This window comes from Lynx rufus, unplaced genomic scaffold (genome assembly GCF_022079265.1).
Source record: "Lynx rufus isolate CCGP_SWC_20201006 ecotype Redwood Valley unplaced genomic scaffold, mLynRuf1.p SCAF_19, whole genome shotgun sequence".
NCBI classification, from domain to species: Eukaryota; Metazoa; Chordata; class Mammalia; order Carnivora; family Felidae; genus Lynx; species Lynx rufus.
In genome coordinates this window covers 696,527-712,849 of record NW_025814833.1, presented here as the reverse complement: position 1 = coordinate 712,849, position 16,323 = coordinate 696,527, and the positions used below count along the sequence as shown (strand labels likewise).

At 35.3% G+C, this 16,323-nt stretch overlaps 1 protein-coding gene across 2 annotated transcripts in view; it reads right to left on the bottom strand.

The window, feature by feature from the left end:
- Window positions 1-8,997: 8,997 nt before the first annotated feature.
- The window catches only part of FAM199X (family with sequence similarity 199, X-linked), a 30,448-nt gene continuing 23,122 nt past the window's right edge, over window positions 8,998-16,323 (bottom strand). The window contains exons 3-6 of one of the 2 annotated variants that reach the window (XM_047081888.1): window positions 15,013-15,162; window positions 14,459-14,620; window positions 11,862-12,128; window positions 8,998-10,583 (exon numbers count right to left, since the gene is read on the bottom strand). In XM_047081888.1, coding sequence (XP_046937844.1) covers window positions 10,413-10,583; window positions 11,862-12,128; window positions 14,459-14,620; window positions 15,013-15,162 — 750 coding nt within the window. In that variant the 3' untranslated portion in view covers window positions 8,998-10,412. The remainder of the gene's footprint in view (window positions 10,584-11,861; window positions 12,129-14,458; window positions 14,621-15,012; window positions 15,163-16,323) is intronic. The other variant, XM_047081889.1, reaches the window with a different exon arrangement.

Sequence of the window (16,323 nt, the reverse complement as noted above, 5' to 3'; positions counted from 1 at the left end):
AGAGGCAAATCTCCCAAAGAGAAATCCCCAAAACATATGTACAGATCCTTCTCTCTCCAGGAGGCAGAGCCTATTTTGTCTCTCCTCCTTGAGTGTGAGCTGGACTGCATGACTTACTCGCAAAAAACAGAGTATTGAAAGGGAAAATAGTAGCTTTGCAGTGAAGAGCCTGGTGAACACTAGCCAGGTGATCAAAGTTAATGTAACTAGGGTTGAGTCATGTTGATCTTGAGTCATCCCAAAACCCCAGTCTAACTGTGAGAAAAACATTGGGCAAGCCCAAATTGAGGATGACATTCCACAAAATAACGGACCAATTCTCCTTATATTTGTCAAGATCATGAAAAACAAGGAGAGACTGAGAAATTGTCACAAACCAGAGGAGGCTAAGGACACATGATGATTAAACACAATGAGGAATCCTGGATTGGATTTTGGAATAGAAAAAGAACATTAATGGTAAAATTAGTGAAATCTGAATTAAGAATAAATAAGGAAATCTGAATAAACCTGTAGTTAACAGTAATGTGCCAATGTTAATTTCTTAGTTTTTAAAACTAATTTTAACAGTAGAGGATTGAGCAACAGGTACACAGGAACTCTCTATACTATCTTCACAATTTTTCTATAAACATAAAATTATTCCAAAATATAATGTTTATTACAAAACAATAGATGCCCAGGTGTCACCTCTGAGATTGATTTGTCTGGGTGAGTAGGGAAGGTGGTATGGTATTTTTTAAGTTTCCCACAGACAATTCTGATGTTTGGCCAGAGTAGAGAATCATTACTCCATACTAGTGGTTCTCAAACTTGAGTGTGCATCAGAATCCTCTGGGAGGCTTGCTAAAACACAGATTACTGGGCTTTACCCTCCCTCCCCTCAGTTTCTGATTCCCTAGTTCTGGGGTGGGGCCTAAAGATTTGCACCTCTTACAAGTTCTCAGGTGATACTTATTTTGCTGGTGTCCAGCAAAGTGGGGTCCACACTTTAACCACTGCTCTATACCAAAATCCTAAGGTGTTTTCCCCAAAACACTGTGAAAAGTAGTAGCATGATATAAAGCAGTGTGATATAGTGGGAAAAGCACTCAAGAGCCTTGGATTCTAGTCCTTAATATGTCATCATATAGGACGTGAATGAATCACTTCATTTCTCTCACTTGAAAAATAGACTGTTTTAATGACCATTATATCAGAAAGTCTGTATCTGTTTCAAGTTTTCAGATTACCATCTAGTTCTGTTATCTCAGATCTGATGAACAAATCTATGAAGTCTAACCCAACATTTCTAAAACATTACTGGAGAATTTTGCTCTAGAATAAAAGTTATGATTATAAAGAAATCACTATTTTAATCAACAAGCCAGAGCTAATACATCCAAATTAGTAACATCCCCATTCCAAGTCATCACCATACACCTAATCCAATAATGCTGTCACTGCCCAAAATATTTCTAGAACTCTTTTCTTTAATATACATTAAAGCCAGTTTTTACCACATGAGAAAACCAGTCTTATTACTTTTAAAATCATACTTTATTGACCAAATGTAGCAATTTCCAGGTTTCTCATGCACATTAACCACCAGACAGCTTCCCAAATGACCCTTGGTTATTGCCAAAAACCAAAATTGCCCTAAAAGGACAGAATCTTAGCCACTAAGGGGAAGAAAAGTCATCTGAGAACTTAATAAAAGATATGGAGCCCTCCTCAGAAAAATACATTGGCATGTAAAAAAGAATCACCAGCAATTTTTTATTTTTTTTAATGTTTACTTGTTTTTGAGAGAGACAGAGACAGAATGCAAGTGGGTTAGGGGCAGAGAGACAGGGAGACACAGAATCAGAAGCAGGCTCCAGGCTCCGAGCTGTCAGCAAAGAGCTCGACGTGGGGCTCAAACTCACAAACTGGGAGATCATGACCTGAGCTGAAGTTGGATGCTTAACCGACTGAACCACCCAGTCGCCCCAGAATTGCCAGCAATTTTAATCCTGACTCCAATTTAGGAACTCCCAATCTAGGGAGATAAAGATTGACCAGTATCAAGAAAATCCAAATGTTAAGAAAAAACTTGGAAGGAATCATTTGGAGGCAACTACTATAAAGAAAACAAATGCACAATAGGAAAAGCACTCCACTTTTCCAGTGTGAATAAGGCACCTCAAGGTATGGATTCTGATTTGGCCATGTCACTAACCAGTTTGGGCAAAGAAGTCACATTCCATTTAGTGTAAATTTTATTTGCAAAAATACAGGCAAGAGAAAAAGGGATTGAGCTGCATCGCAATGGTTCTCCATGGGTTCATAAAACCAGCAGCATCAGCATCACTTAGGGACTTATTAAAAATGCAAATCCTGAGGCCCCACCCGTACCTACTGAATCAGAAACTGAGGAGTGGGGGCTGGCCACCTGTGTTTAAAACAAGTCCTGCAGGGGATTCTGATGCCCAATCAAGTTTAAGAACCACCAAGCTAAATAAATGATCTCCAAAGTCCCTTCAAGCTCTGAAATTCTACAATTTGGGAAGTCTAAGTTTCAGTAAGTTAAAATGCAAAAACAAAATCAATAGCCTCAGTCACAGCTATTAAAAAGGTTTCCTGAAATGAATTTTGAGGGGGTCAAATAATCTCTATTTTTTATGTCTCCTTGAGTACCCTTGCAAAACTCTTTATAAATAAATAATAGGTATTCAGATCTCTACCATGTGTGCCAATTTGGGCTAAAAAAGATCATTCTTGAACTCAAAGTTAGGTGAGACAGAAAATATCTGTTCAACTCATCTTGAACAATTAATTCCCTCCTTCTTTCCTGCTACCCAAATTATTTCATGCCTTCATTAACAAAGTAGTAAGGAAAACAGCTGGATTTTGTTTTTATCTAAAAGCAACAGATATCTCATCATAAAATGCGCTCAAGACATACTGTCAACACTGACTCAAGCCATAATAAAAGTAATTCTTCCTTAGTGCTAACAAAATGTAGAATGATTTTTAAATGAAAAAGACTAATGGTTATGGTTTTTATTTCAAGCAAGTAAACTACACATTTGATATCAAGGAATTTTTATTTATGAAGGTATATGGTCATATTTATGTATAAAGTAGGAGTGTCCTTATCTTTTAAACATCTGATACTGAAACATTTAAAAATGAAATTATCACCTGGGGTTAACTTTAGTATCATTGGGAGTTGAGGTAAGGGGAGTTTCTGGGGGTGGAGGTCAAAAGAAACAAGATTGGCATAAGGCAAGAGTGGAAGTAAATATGGATATGTGGGGATTCATTTTGCTGTCTTACTTGACAATTTTTATAAGACAAATCTGAAAAAAAGGAATATAATGGGATCCTGGTGACCAAATGCATAAACTGGAATGTTAAAAATGTTACTTACCCATTACGAAGGGAAATAACATTGTACCTAAATCTAATATCCATCAATCTATTACTAAGAAACACAGATAATGTAATATAAAAATACCACTTAACCATAAGATTCAGACTAATGGGGAGAGGGTAGAGGATTGTCAGTCCCAAGTAACAGTGGCTCCATTACTCTATTAAGACTCTTACATCACAAGAATAAAGAAACCCTCTAAGCAATTTTTTAAAATGGAGTCTTTAAGAAATCTTATTCAGAGTTCAAGTGAAATGCTCGATATTTGAGAAATTTCTCCACTAAATCACCGAAGTCTCAACTTTGGTAGTAGATTTAATGAAGTAGAAAAGTGAAACACAGCTTACTCTCCCTCCCACACCAATCACCTACAACAGTTAACTGTGTGAAGCAGTTTTGAATCACTGAGTATGGTTCAGTGGTAAAATGATGACATTGGTCGCTACATAAACCATCAAATCTCTAGACTGTACTGTCCAGCAGAACTTCCCGTGATAGTGAAGATGTTCTGTAAATTGGAGTTACCAACACAGTAGTCTTTTGCCATACGTGGTTACTGGACACTTGAAGTGTTGCTAATGGGACCAAGGAACTAAATTTTATTTAATTTATTTAAATAGCCACATATGGATAGTGGTTATAATGGACAGTATAGTTCTAAAGTATCTAAGAAAAACATACACACACACACACACACACACACGTACGTTTCACTTAATATCTAACTCACATTTATTAAAAATTGAAGATTACAGAAAAGTGTTAGATTTGCTTTATTAAACAAGCTCAATTAACTTACCTTTCACTAACAAATGAAAGTAATATCACAAAAGGGATTTTGAAAATGAGGTGGATTCCAACCTCTGAAATTAAAAACAAAAGAAAAGCAGCTAAGAGATTTTCCAAAGGAGAGCAAACACAGACCTCCCTCTAGTGGCAAGAGATAAAGTTGCTGCTGAAAGTTGAATTGCTTCTGAAACTATGTAAAACTGCTCAGACATTTCTTTCATATAATTATAACCTAAAAATTTTCTAGATTAATATATAAGGAAAATAAATCCGATTTTCTATAAACAAAATTTAGACCTGATTTTCAACTTACTATGAATGCTAATCTCCCTAGAAATCTTATCTCTCCAGAAAAAAAAATGATTTGTCAATGACATTTGGGAAATTGGGGCTTTCACAAAACAAGTTTATGGAATCTTAACCAAACTGTGAGCAAAAGAGAGGAGACCTAATTTTCTCTGTTGATAAATGTTCTGGGATGGAATATGTAAAGGAGTAGATTCAGAAGTATAAAGTAGTAAGTAAGCAACAGTGGGTTTTGTAGAAACCCATGGTACATCAAAAGAAACAATTAAAATACTACAAGGGTTTTCAATAGCCAAAACAACACTGTTCAGTCTGATATTCAGCTTCAAAAGACAGGTCTGCCACATTGCCAGTTTTAATTACAACCATACATACACATTTAGAATTAACTACAGAACCACTACTTTCAAGTACAAGAAGGAACTCAAAATAGAAACAACTTGTGTTACAGCTATTGTTTTTCCCCTACAGCTTCAGGAAAAACAGCTTTTATATACACTGCAGTAAGTACAGAATGTACAGAGACAGTTATATATACAAAAGTGCATTAATATAGTAATACATTTAGCAGAAATACAGGACAAAAATCCTGGTTAACAATCTGAAGTGTTACAGTATTGAAGACTACTTGAAGAATCTCCAAACCAGTCAACTTCCTACTTGCTTTGGTTATGATATTGATGCTACATAACTAACCTTTGAAACTAAAAAAAAGTGAAAATTTTAAACATTTGTGAAGTGTTTTACATATATTTGTGTTTAGCTTTTTTAATAGCTTTTGACAACAGTCCAATTAAACTCCCAACACAAAGATTTAGAATGGATAATACTTATACCCAAATTAGAGTACTCAAAGTGGAAATTAAATTGATTCACTACAGGAACAGACATAGTCTGCTTCATTCCTAAAAGCCTCAGCTAGATAACCTAACTCCAAAGTCTAAACTTAAATCCAATTGGTCAGCTACTGTTGAAGAGCAAGCAGCTCCAGAAAACAAGCCATGGCTTCAGGCCACTGTTCCTTAGAACAATCCAGAGTAGGTAAGTGTTAACATGTCATTTATACATATTAATTCTACAACTACCTTTAAAATGCGTACGTATGATTAGAGCAATTCTCTTTTCTACCCATATCCCTCACCACAAAAAAAAGAACACAGATTTCCACAGGTTCCATTGACCACAAAGATGTAACAAACTTGACGATAAAGGAAAAACACTGTATTCTGAAATAAGACAAGAACAAACCAGTTTTTCAGAGTTCAGTATGAATGTCAAATTAAAAATTAACTTAGCATCATGTGATCTAGGTTAAAATATTAATAACCTGAATTGAAAATATAAACTGTGAGAGGGGCTCAAAATAATTTTAATATTAGAGAAAATGTGAAAATAAAATTTTAGTGAGTCAACTGAGATCTGCAGCTATAGCATGCAACTTCTGTACTCTATTAATTGCCAGTTAATTAGAGAAATTTTTAGAGTTCCTTCTAAGCCTTTGGAAAAAGTAAATTATTTTCCAAAGAAATGAGAATTAAGCTAAAATTCTAAGGAGCTATGTTCTAGATACTATGCTGACAGAAATGTCTAGGTCTAAATATTTCTCTCTCACTCACTTAGCATAATTTCTTTGTAAAGATAGAATTTATCTTACTTTGTCAGACTTAAAACGAATCCAAAGTTACCACAGTACATGTGTATACAGATACTTATTTTCTAACTAATAGTCCTTTTAAGGATTAGATTTATCTCTAAGTTTAGACATGTTCTATGTCAGTGTGCTCAATATCAATACTATATTTGAATGCAACTGGGAATTTTCCTATCAACTGTCTCAAACTATATACTGACTTTAAGTAACTCCTCCCATTCTAAGCAAACATTTTCTTGAGCTAAAAAGTAATTTGTTAAAGGGGAGGGGAGTGTTCCAGCTATTACAGAAATGAATGCAAAGAATGCCTAAAGTTATAATGAGAGAATCAAGTTGTTCTATAATCTATGTTCTTGAACTACTTTTGCCTTTAAAATGATCTTCCCAGATACTAAGAATTATCTGGTTTTAAAAAAGCATTCTGGCTTATGACCTTTTTCATGGGAAAAAATGAGAGAATACATTAAGCTATACTTCAGATAACTTTCAGTGTCCTTCAATGACCTAGCTGGGCCAAAAATAATGTTATATAAATGAAATTTAAGACCTGAAAGGTTCTTGTTTTATTACACACTCTATCACCATTGATTAATCAGATTCAATTTAATGTTTTTGCTTACTGATATCCAACAGTATGGACATTTTATAAAACAAATTATAATTTTTAGATAACTTTTGAGATTGAAAAAGCCTGATATTGAGAAAAAGTACAGAGTTAACCTTTAAGGCACATGAGGCTATAAAGTAAGCCATGAACAAAAATCTCTGCTAAAGAATCTGGAAACAAGACTTCTATATTTGTCATATACTAACATTTTTGGCTTAAATATGAAGACATTTCATTAATTTCACAATTTTTAAAGCTCACCCGAATCTGGATACCTTTATACAGAAGTTTCTTGGAATTTCTCCTTTAAGTGGCAATTAGCACTTTTAAGGAGCTAAATAAATGAGATGTCTGTTCAATCTGTAGAGTCATTAAATTACAAGTCAGTTTCTGGGATTAATTCAGCAATATCTGGTCAACCCGAAGGGCTGAGGAAATGGACAAAACTGCCACAGCCTAACAAAAAAGTGAGACAAGTCTCATGAAAAAAAAGTGCTATTTTATTGTAAGTTCTTGTTAGGGCAGAATGAATTAGCCCTTTAAATTCCACTAAACGTTATACTACATTGCCTTACTTTGATTCAGTTGCAAAACTATAGAAAAAGATATGCCATTTTGTTTAATTCAAGGTCCATACTTTGAAAAGCTGTGCTGGGGTCTCATAGACTTCTACAAAAATTCTTTTTTTTCTTCCAGTTTTATTGAGGTACAATTAACATACATACAAGGTCTCTAATAAAATGTTTTTGAAAAACTTGAGGGTACTTTATCATGCCCTAAGTTAACAAAGGTTATGTTTAAAGGGGAGACACTTATTTACTCCAGTGTCAATTCTCTACAGATAACACTGACACTAGAGCAAATAAGTCTCACATTTTTATTAATTTGTTAGTTTGGATTTATAAACAGGAAAAATACTGAGTTGGATTTGTCTTAAACTCAGAGATATGTCAGACTGAATAAATTATGACTTATTCCAGGAAAGAAATAATTCAAACTTGAATTATCTACATGAGACATTAAAACAGAAAAAAAGTACAGTACAGCACATTAACAAAAACAAGAACTTTTTTATCTTTTTATGCTGTTTTTTTTGGGGGGGAGGAGATGGAGAGAGATTTTGTAATCTCCCTCTTCCATAACACAAGCAAGCCAAGTTGTTTTATTTTTTTTCCCTTTAATCAGAAGAATTATTTTCAGTCTCCTTCAAACCAACTTTATAGGCAATCTCTAGTTTATAGTAAAGACGTGACATCCAAATTTACGCAAAATCTCATGGCATACTTTACTATAAACATTCAAATCTTTATAAACTTTTAAAACTGGCTTTGTGGTGCTTTGGTAAACTTGTTTAATAGTGACTTAAGTTAAATCTAAGGTAATAAGACTATGTAATTGTTGGGAGAGTGAAAAAAATGGTCGTATTATATCATGACCCTGTTAGGATTTTCTTTTACTGGTCATTGTCAATTGTTTCCAAGTATTTAACAGATAAATGTTGCTCTATGGTCTCCAGAAGTGGCCTACTTTCCTGGGAAGAATAGGTAGAGAACAGACAAGTCATTCTCTGGAATTTTGCTTTGCTAAGAGCAGGCAGAGAATTCAGCTGCATTTGCTCTTCTATTTGCTCTTCCTAGACTTGGAAGGAAGACACAATGAGGGTGACCCTTTCCACCTTCCTCAAAGTATTCTGGGGTCTATCCCTAAGCTCTTTTGGGGCCCTCTAAACAAGTTAGGAGCATCAAAGAAAGGGTAAGAGGAAAGTCAAAGGGAGTACTCCAACTGAAAACCATATACATATACTTTTATATTTTAGTAAAATTTAAAGTATGAACTTAGTAGTCTTCAAAATCTTAAAACCATACCACAGACCTCAGCAAAGCTGCAATACATCAATTTTTATCCTCAGTTTCAATTCTTTAACCTTCAAGGAACTAGAGTAAAATCAAAATTTCAAAACACATGATTGTAAGCAAAGGTTAAAAGCCTTTATATCAACTGAGAATTAAAACTTTAAGTCATTAATCTTTTTCTTAATGAGCCACTTGATATGATAGTTTAAAAAAGTAAAGATCCGGGGCGCCTGGGTGGCGCAGTCGGTTAAGCGTCCGACTTCAGCCAGGTCACGATCTTGCAGTCCGTGAGTTCGAGCCCCGCGTCGGGCTCTGGGCTGATGGCTCAGAGCCTGGAGCCTGTTTCCCATTCTGTGTCTCCCTCTCTCTCTGGCCCTCCCCTGTTCATGCTCTGTCTCTCTCTGTCCCAAAAATAAATAAACGTTGAAAAAAAAAATTTAAAAAAAAAAAAAAAAGTAAAGATCCTATCACATAACCTCTGACTCTAGAGTTAAAAAAAATATTGATTACAGTTCCTCCTACAGAATCATGATTACCTCCCAAAAGTTATCCATAATAAAAATTATGAAAGTCAGAAAGCAGCTTGTCAGTAGTATCAGTTTCCATCTTCTTTAACCCATGTGAATGTTTAGACATGTGGTAGAAGAAAAGAAATAATACTACTTCTAATGTTCATGATAACAAAGTCTCCATGAAAACATTTAAAGAAAACTCATGATTTCACATCTAAAATTAGACTTCTATCAATAGCCAACAAGCGAAGGTTTTTTTTCTATATCTCACTGCTCCGTGTATTTCTAGCAATTTATAGAGAAGTTTAGAACTGTAAGGGTTTTCTTTAGTTAACTTTGAACATTAGCCTTTTCACATGCCAGAAGCTGTTATACCAAATATTTAAAAATTAGAGCAGTGCTGGAAAAAAGTGACTTTCAAAAAGAACTTAAGAGAGACAGTTTCACAGACTAAAATTTCAGAAAGCCATGGAAAAGCAGAATTGGCTGTTTTGCTTAATTGCCTTCTCTATTTGAATATTAATCGATATAGCATCAAGTCTGAAGTTCAGCTACTACTAACATTATTTCCTCAGTAGTCATCACTTACAGAAAGGATTCTGAATTTACATAAAGTGAAAAACAGAAACAAACCTAACAGGAAAGACATTAGGGCCTATTTTTACACCTTTGAGTTAATAATAAATGAAAATAAAACTAAACCTAATGAAGGCACTATTGTAAACAGCAATCTACACCCCACACCCACAACCTCAAAACAAGATTTCCACTAGGAATTGAGACTTATGCTATGGCCCTTATAAAAAGCAAACTAAAAAATTGTAACATTAGGAAGGAAAACTGAATTATGATCCGGACATATGTACCTAAACTGACATAATAAGCTACTTGTCAGCAGTACCTTGAAATCTTCTAAACTGTAAAAGTACTAGTTCTTGAAAAAGCCTACTTAGCCACCCTAAAGTCTAAATAGTGAAAACATTTACTAAATTAGTGATTCTTAAAAGTAGAGCGTGCAGCAGAAGAACCTGGTGCTTGTTAAAACACAATGCTGGGCCCCTCACCCAGAGTTTATGATTCACTGCATCTGGGATGGAGCCTGGTAGTATGCCTTTCTAACAACTTCTCAGGTGATGCTGAGGCTGCTGGTCTAGGGACCACCTGCTGAGAACCACTGGCCTAAATTATTAATGGTATATCAGCACAGCCCTAACCAAAAGTTTGGTAAAGATGCATGTAAACAAATAAAAGGAGAATACTTTAATGCTTAGAAAGAATGCTGACAAATTCACCCTTATTACATCAAAACATCTACATCTGCTTCATGGTCTTCCTCAGTCACTTTCAAGGACAGCACTTCTTCATTGAGGAAGAGCCCACTGAGCCTCTCCTTCCGAGCCTGCCTCTGCTCTTTCAGCTGCCTCTTGCGTAAGGCCTTCTGCTGTAACTTCCGCTGCTTGGATCGCTTCTGCCAAAATAAAAATTTCTCAATCAGTAAGGTTCAGTTTTGCCATATCCACCTCGGAGTATTTTATGGATCAAATTCTGTATTTTCAGAATTCTTAGAGATGTTCAAATTCCTCTGCAGTATGATCCTGGTTCCAGTAAGTGAGCCACTGGCTTAGACTTGAAAATGATTCTTCAAGATTCTATTTTTATGGTATTTGACCAGTGAATCTTAGGAAGGGTGGACATCTGATCATTTTATCTAGTTACAGATAATCATTTCAAAGCCTTTTTTTTTTTTTACCAAATTAAGGTACATTGGTGTCACTGCGGAGTGAATACACAGTGAACAATACTAAATATAAATGTAGAGAACAATGCCAAAATCTCTAATGCTTATGCTTTTAAGGTGTCTTTCATCTGAAAGCACTAGCAATTTTACAACAGCTGGGAAAGAATCATGTCTTTTCCATTTTAGGCAAATACCATCTTAAAAACCCATTAGAAACCCAGTGGGTACTCTATTCCTTGTCACTGGTGAAGTGATGCAAAAAAGGAATGACCACATATCCAGAGGAATCCCCTGGCAACCAACAAAGCTGGCTATGTTTCTGCTACTTTGGTAAAAGCCAGGGAAGGAATCACTGTGTATCTTCTAGTCACCACTGGGTTCCCAAAGAGTTAGAGAGATACTCTTATCATTGTTAAGTTGGCTCCAAACTGTACCCACTGCAAGGAACTGAACTCCCTTCAGTATCACAAAACCATTCTATATGCACTAATACCTCCCTATTTTTTACATGCCCAATAATATTACCAAGAATTTCTCAACTGTGAATAGGCAGAAGTTAGAGAAGGTGTTATTACATTTTTAAAAGATCTAAGAACAAACACTCAAGGTTAACAGAACATTTCACACACACACAAAAGACATGCAGAACATTCTTAGGAGCTAATAGACAGCAACATCAGCAACATAGTGAGATCTGCTCAGTAGTGACTTGCAGTCAATGTTGCAATCTTGAGACTCACTCACTATTTCCACCAATTTATCTTACTCAAAAATAGACACAAAAATCAGATAAAATTGATGTGATATGGTTGTGGGTCAAAACGGTATTTCAAAGTACTCAGCGTAAAGGGCTTTACTCAACAGCAGAGTAGCCTTGCTTGTTCAATTAAAGCCAAAATCCACCGGCATCCAGACAGCAAGATAATTTTAACTCTTCAAGAAATTTATATGAAGGAGTACCAATATTAATATTGAAAGGTAAAGTTTTGTATTGATTAGACATTTTACTTTTGAATCCCGAATCCGCTCTGCTGCACTTGCAGACAAGTTGCTGTCACTGTGTGCTCGACTCATGTTGGCACTGGAGTTTGAAGCAGAGTTTCCAACACTGGACCCACTGCTGCTTGCAGAACTGACCATGCTGGCACTGCTGCTGCTGGCGCTGGCGCTGGCACCGCTCACTCCACTGGTGCTCGCACAACTAAAGTTGCTTCTCTTCCAGGCCTCTCTTGCAGGCCGTTGGCGAGGGCTATGCTCCTTGATATAGTTTCTGACCTTGGAACACACAGACAAAATCTGGTTAGTGTTCCTTGACATTCTCCCTCAAAATACTGGAGAAAAGAAGAATATTGTACATAAAGTAAAAGATTATCCAAAGTGCTACAGATGTACTCCTCATCAAGGAAATGCAAGTCAAAACTACAAGGAGATGTCACCTCACCCCTGTCAAAACAGCTAAAATCAACAACATAAGAAACAACAAGTGTTGGTGAGGATGTGGAGAAAGGTAAACCCTCCTGTACTCTTTATGGGATTGCAAACTGGTGCAGCCACTATGGAAAACAGTATGGAGGGTCCCCCCAAAATTAAAAATAGAACTGTCCTATGATCCAGCAATTGCAGTACTAGGTACTTACCCAAAGAATACAAAACTACTAATTCAAAGGGATACAATGCACTCCAATGTTTACTGCAGCATTGTCTACAACAGCCAAATTATGGAAACAGCCCTAATGTCCACTGACTGATGAATGGATAAAGATGATATGGTATGTGTACACACACATACACACACACACACACACACACACACACACAGAGGAATATTACTGGGCTATAAAAAAGAATGAAATCTTGCTATGTGCAACATGGATGGAGCTAGAGAGTATTATGCTAAGCAAAACAAGTCAGTCAGAGAAAGACAAATACCATATGATTTTACTCATATGTGGAACTTAAAAAACAAAAATGGGCTAAGGGAAAAAAGAGGCAAACCAAGAAACAGACTCTTAACCATAGAGAACAACCTGATGGCTACCAGAGGGGAGTGGGGTGGGGGGATGGGTTAAACAGGTGATGGGGATTAAGGAGTGCACTTGTTATGATGAGCACTGGGTGTTGTATGTAAGTGTTGAATTACTAAATTGTACACGTGAAATTAGTATTTCACCTGAAGTTAATATGTTAGCTAGAATTTAAATAAAAACTTTATAAAAAAAGATTGGATTGGATCCTGGGATAAAACAAGATATTAGTAGAAAAACTGGTGTAACCTGAATACAGTCTGTAGATTATTTAATAATACTGTAACTATGTTCATTTCTTGCTTTTGATGAGTATACCAAAAAAAAAAAAAAACAAACTTGGAACTAGATGCTTAACAAATAGAAAGTGAAAGATAGTAATTATGAAGAAATAAAATTAACATTTATTGAATAATGATTTATAAACTTGGATTGTAATCCAGGTTGATTTGTTTGACTCTTTCTTGAGTTGTAGGCTCTATAAAGACAACAATCATTCGTTAAAGTGTTTTTTATCCTACAACTTAATACATGATAGACACTTAATATTGTTAGATAAATAAATCAAATAAAAAAGTGCTACAGATGTACATAAGTAGACTATAAGGACAAAAGAAATTTCTCAATGTAGAAACAAGTACCAGAAAAATTGACAATGTCAAAATTCTAGAATATTGATCATGGAGTTATATTTTAAAAACATATAATATAATCAGTCAATGGAAGGCTACTGGCCTCCAGAATTTAGGATTATAAGAAAATAACACTCAGAGAAATTAACAATAAAATAGATCAGATTAGGCATGTTTTAAAGATCTCCACTTAATATGATTTAAGTTGCTGAATATATTGAAGATTAGGGTGTTTCCTAAATCTTGGCTAGGGGCCCATGGTACCTGTCTTCAAATGCAAGGCATCAATTTCAACACTAATGAAAAATGAGCTGGAATATAGAAAATAATAATATGTCTGTTGAGAGAAATGAAATAAAAAATTTTTGTAAGTAATGATAAATGCAAAAAAAATTCTTTAAAAAATGAAAGTAGAACGTAAGTATTCATTCAGCTATGTACCAGAGAAAAATAGAGCAGTAAAGACTATATTTAGAAGATGGCAGAAATGCATATTTCAGAATAGCAGAAGGAAATTTACGTTTTACCCTAGCCAGGATCAATTACTTCACAGGACTACTCAAATCCCTCAACTCAGATGTTCACTGAAGTATAGACAGCCCTCAATAATCAGTATTCTGATTCTGTCAATCGTTCTTTTTTAAGGTGAATTAGAAGAAGCAAATAGCATAACCACCCCTTAAGTGGTGAAATCAAGTTTCAAAGCCTACACAACTAAACAGCAGTTTCTAGATCCACATGAACCCAGAAAGGTACTGCCAGGTGAGATATACCTAAAACCTTACAACCATGTGCTCTCAAATACTGCCATCATTTTTTCTAATATTACATTTCACAGCAGTGATCTGGACCTTAATTATTTGTGTATTTTAACATGATTATTCCAGTCTACATGTTATAAAATAACAGTTTTCTTAATACTTGTATAATCTGTATTTTCTTTACATACCTGCTTCAGTTTTTCATCTGTGAGACAGTTAAGTTCAATAATAAATTCACTGTCTGTAGGGGAGATTTGAGCAGAAGGATCAATTATTTTAATAATATCAAGTTGCTCCCGAAGACCCATCTCCGTACTGACTTTACGACTCAAATACTCAATATATTCCACCTATGTGATAAAAAATTATAAGAAACAAGATCAATGCCAAAACCTGATATTTTAGTGTGTCATTTATAATGTGTTTCAAATATCAAAAGCACTTAAATATTATATTTGTTCCCTGAAAACAGTTAAAACTCAAATTCAGATTTTACTAAGCAATCCACATTGACCCAGTAACTTTAAATAGGCAATACACTGAATTTCACATATTCTCTCTATATATGCTTTCAATTAAGAATGTTAAGATCCTGGGATGCCTGGGTGGTGCAGTCAGCTAAGCATCTGACTCTTGATCTCAGCTCAGGTCTTGATCCTGGGGTCGTTGAGTTCAAGCCCCACACTGGGCTCTGTGCTGGGTGTGAAGCCTACTTTATATAAAGAAATGTCAAGATCCCTACCTGCTCATCATTTGTCATTGCACTCCAAGGAAGTTCGTCTAAATTCTGGTGCTTGTTTTTCTTTTTAGGAAGCAGGCAAGGTGAACTCGGAATACTGGGTATGACATCAGAAAGTACATCACTCCCACTGGCAATGTCACTGCCCGGTAACTATAAAAATAAGAAGGGGGTAGGAAAAGCAAAATTTTTCAAAAATACATTTTAAATATTACAACGCACTTCATACTGATTAAAAATTATTTTTTAATGACAAATACAGAATGAGAAGACATTATTTCTGATCCCTCCAATGTTACACAAAGCAGCAACATCAACATATTCTTTGTAGATAGTAACTTATTCAATGAAAGATATTTTCCAAAAGTTTAAAATCATAATCAAGACTTGTTAATAATTGCTAATTTAAGAGTCAAGCATCATTAGGGTTTTTAGCTCACAATGTGAATGTAGGCTAGGGCACACACAGCATGATGAATAAGTAACACTGGTCTCCATCTCAGGAGACTTGAGTGATCTGCTACTACCTGGCTCTTTGCCCAACACTATGCTAGACATACTGCCAATATGAAGACAGATAAGCCATGGTCCTTGTGCTCAAGTCAGTATTAATAATCTCAAGGCAATTAAAAGTATTTAAAATATGCTGTTAATATGTAACAAAACATTTTAAAGATCAGAAGTATAATAAAAATCAGAAAAAATGTTGAGACAATGTGTAGACAAAGGAGAAAAGCAAGCAAGCCTAATACACAGAAAATTAGTTTGAAGTGAGATGAACACCAGAATTATGTGCTATAATTTTATACTGCCTGTTAAAAGCCAGTTAGAATGGATTTAATTTTTTACCAGCTTTATTGAATTATAAGTGATACAAAGAACTGTACATAACTAATATAGACAATTTGAGGACTTTGGACATATGCATATACCCATGAAACCATCACCACAATCAAGGTAATAGATCTATCACCTTCAAAAGTCAAAATGGATTTAATTTTAAATAAATGTGTTTAGGGGCACATGGCTGGCTCAGTCAGAGGAGGATGTGACTCTTGATCTTGGGGTCACAAGTTTGAGCCCCATGTTGCGTGTAAAGATTACTTAAATAAATAAGCTTCTAAAAATAAATAAATAAAGGGATGTCTGGGTGGCTTAGTAGGTTGAGCATCTGACTCTGATTTTGGCTTAGGTCATGATCTCAGGATTGTGGGATCAAGCCCCCACACTGCGCTCCATGCTGAGCATGGAGCCTGCTTAAAATTCTTTCTCTCTCTCCCTCTGCCCTTCTCCCAAGCTCACACTTATGTGCTC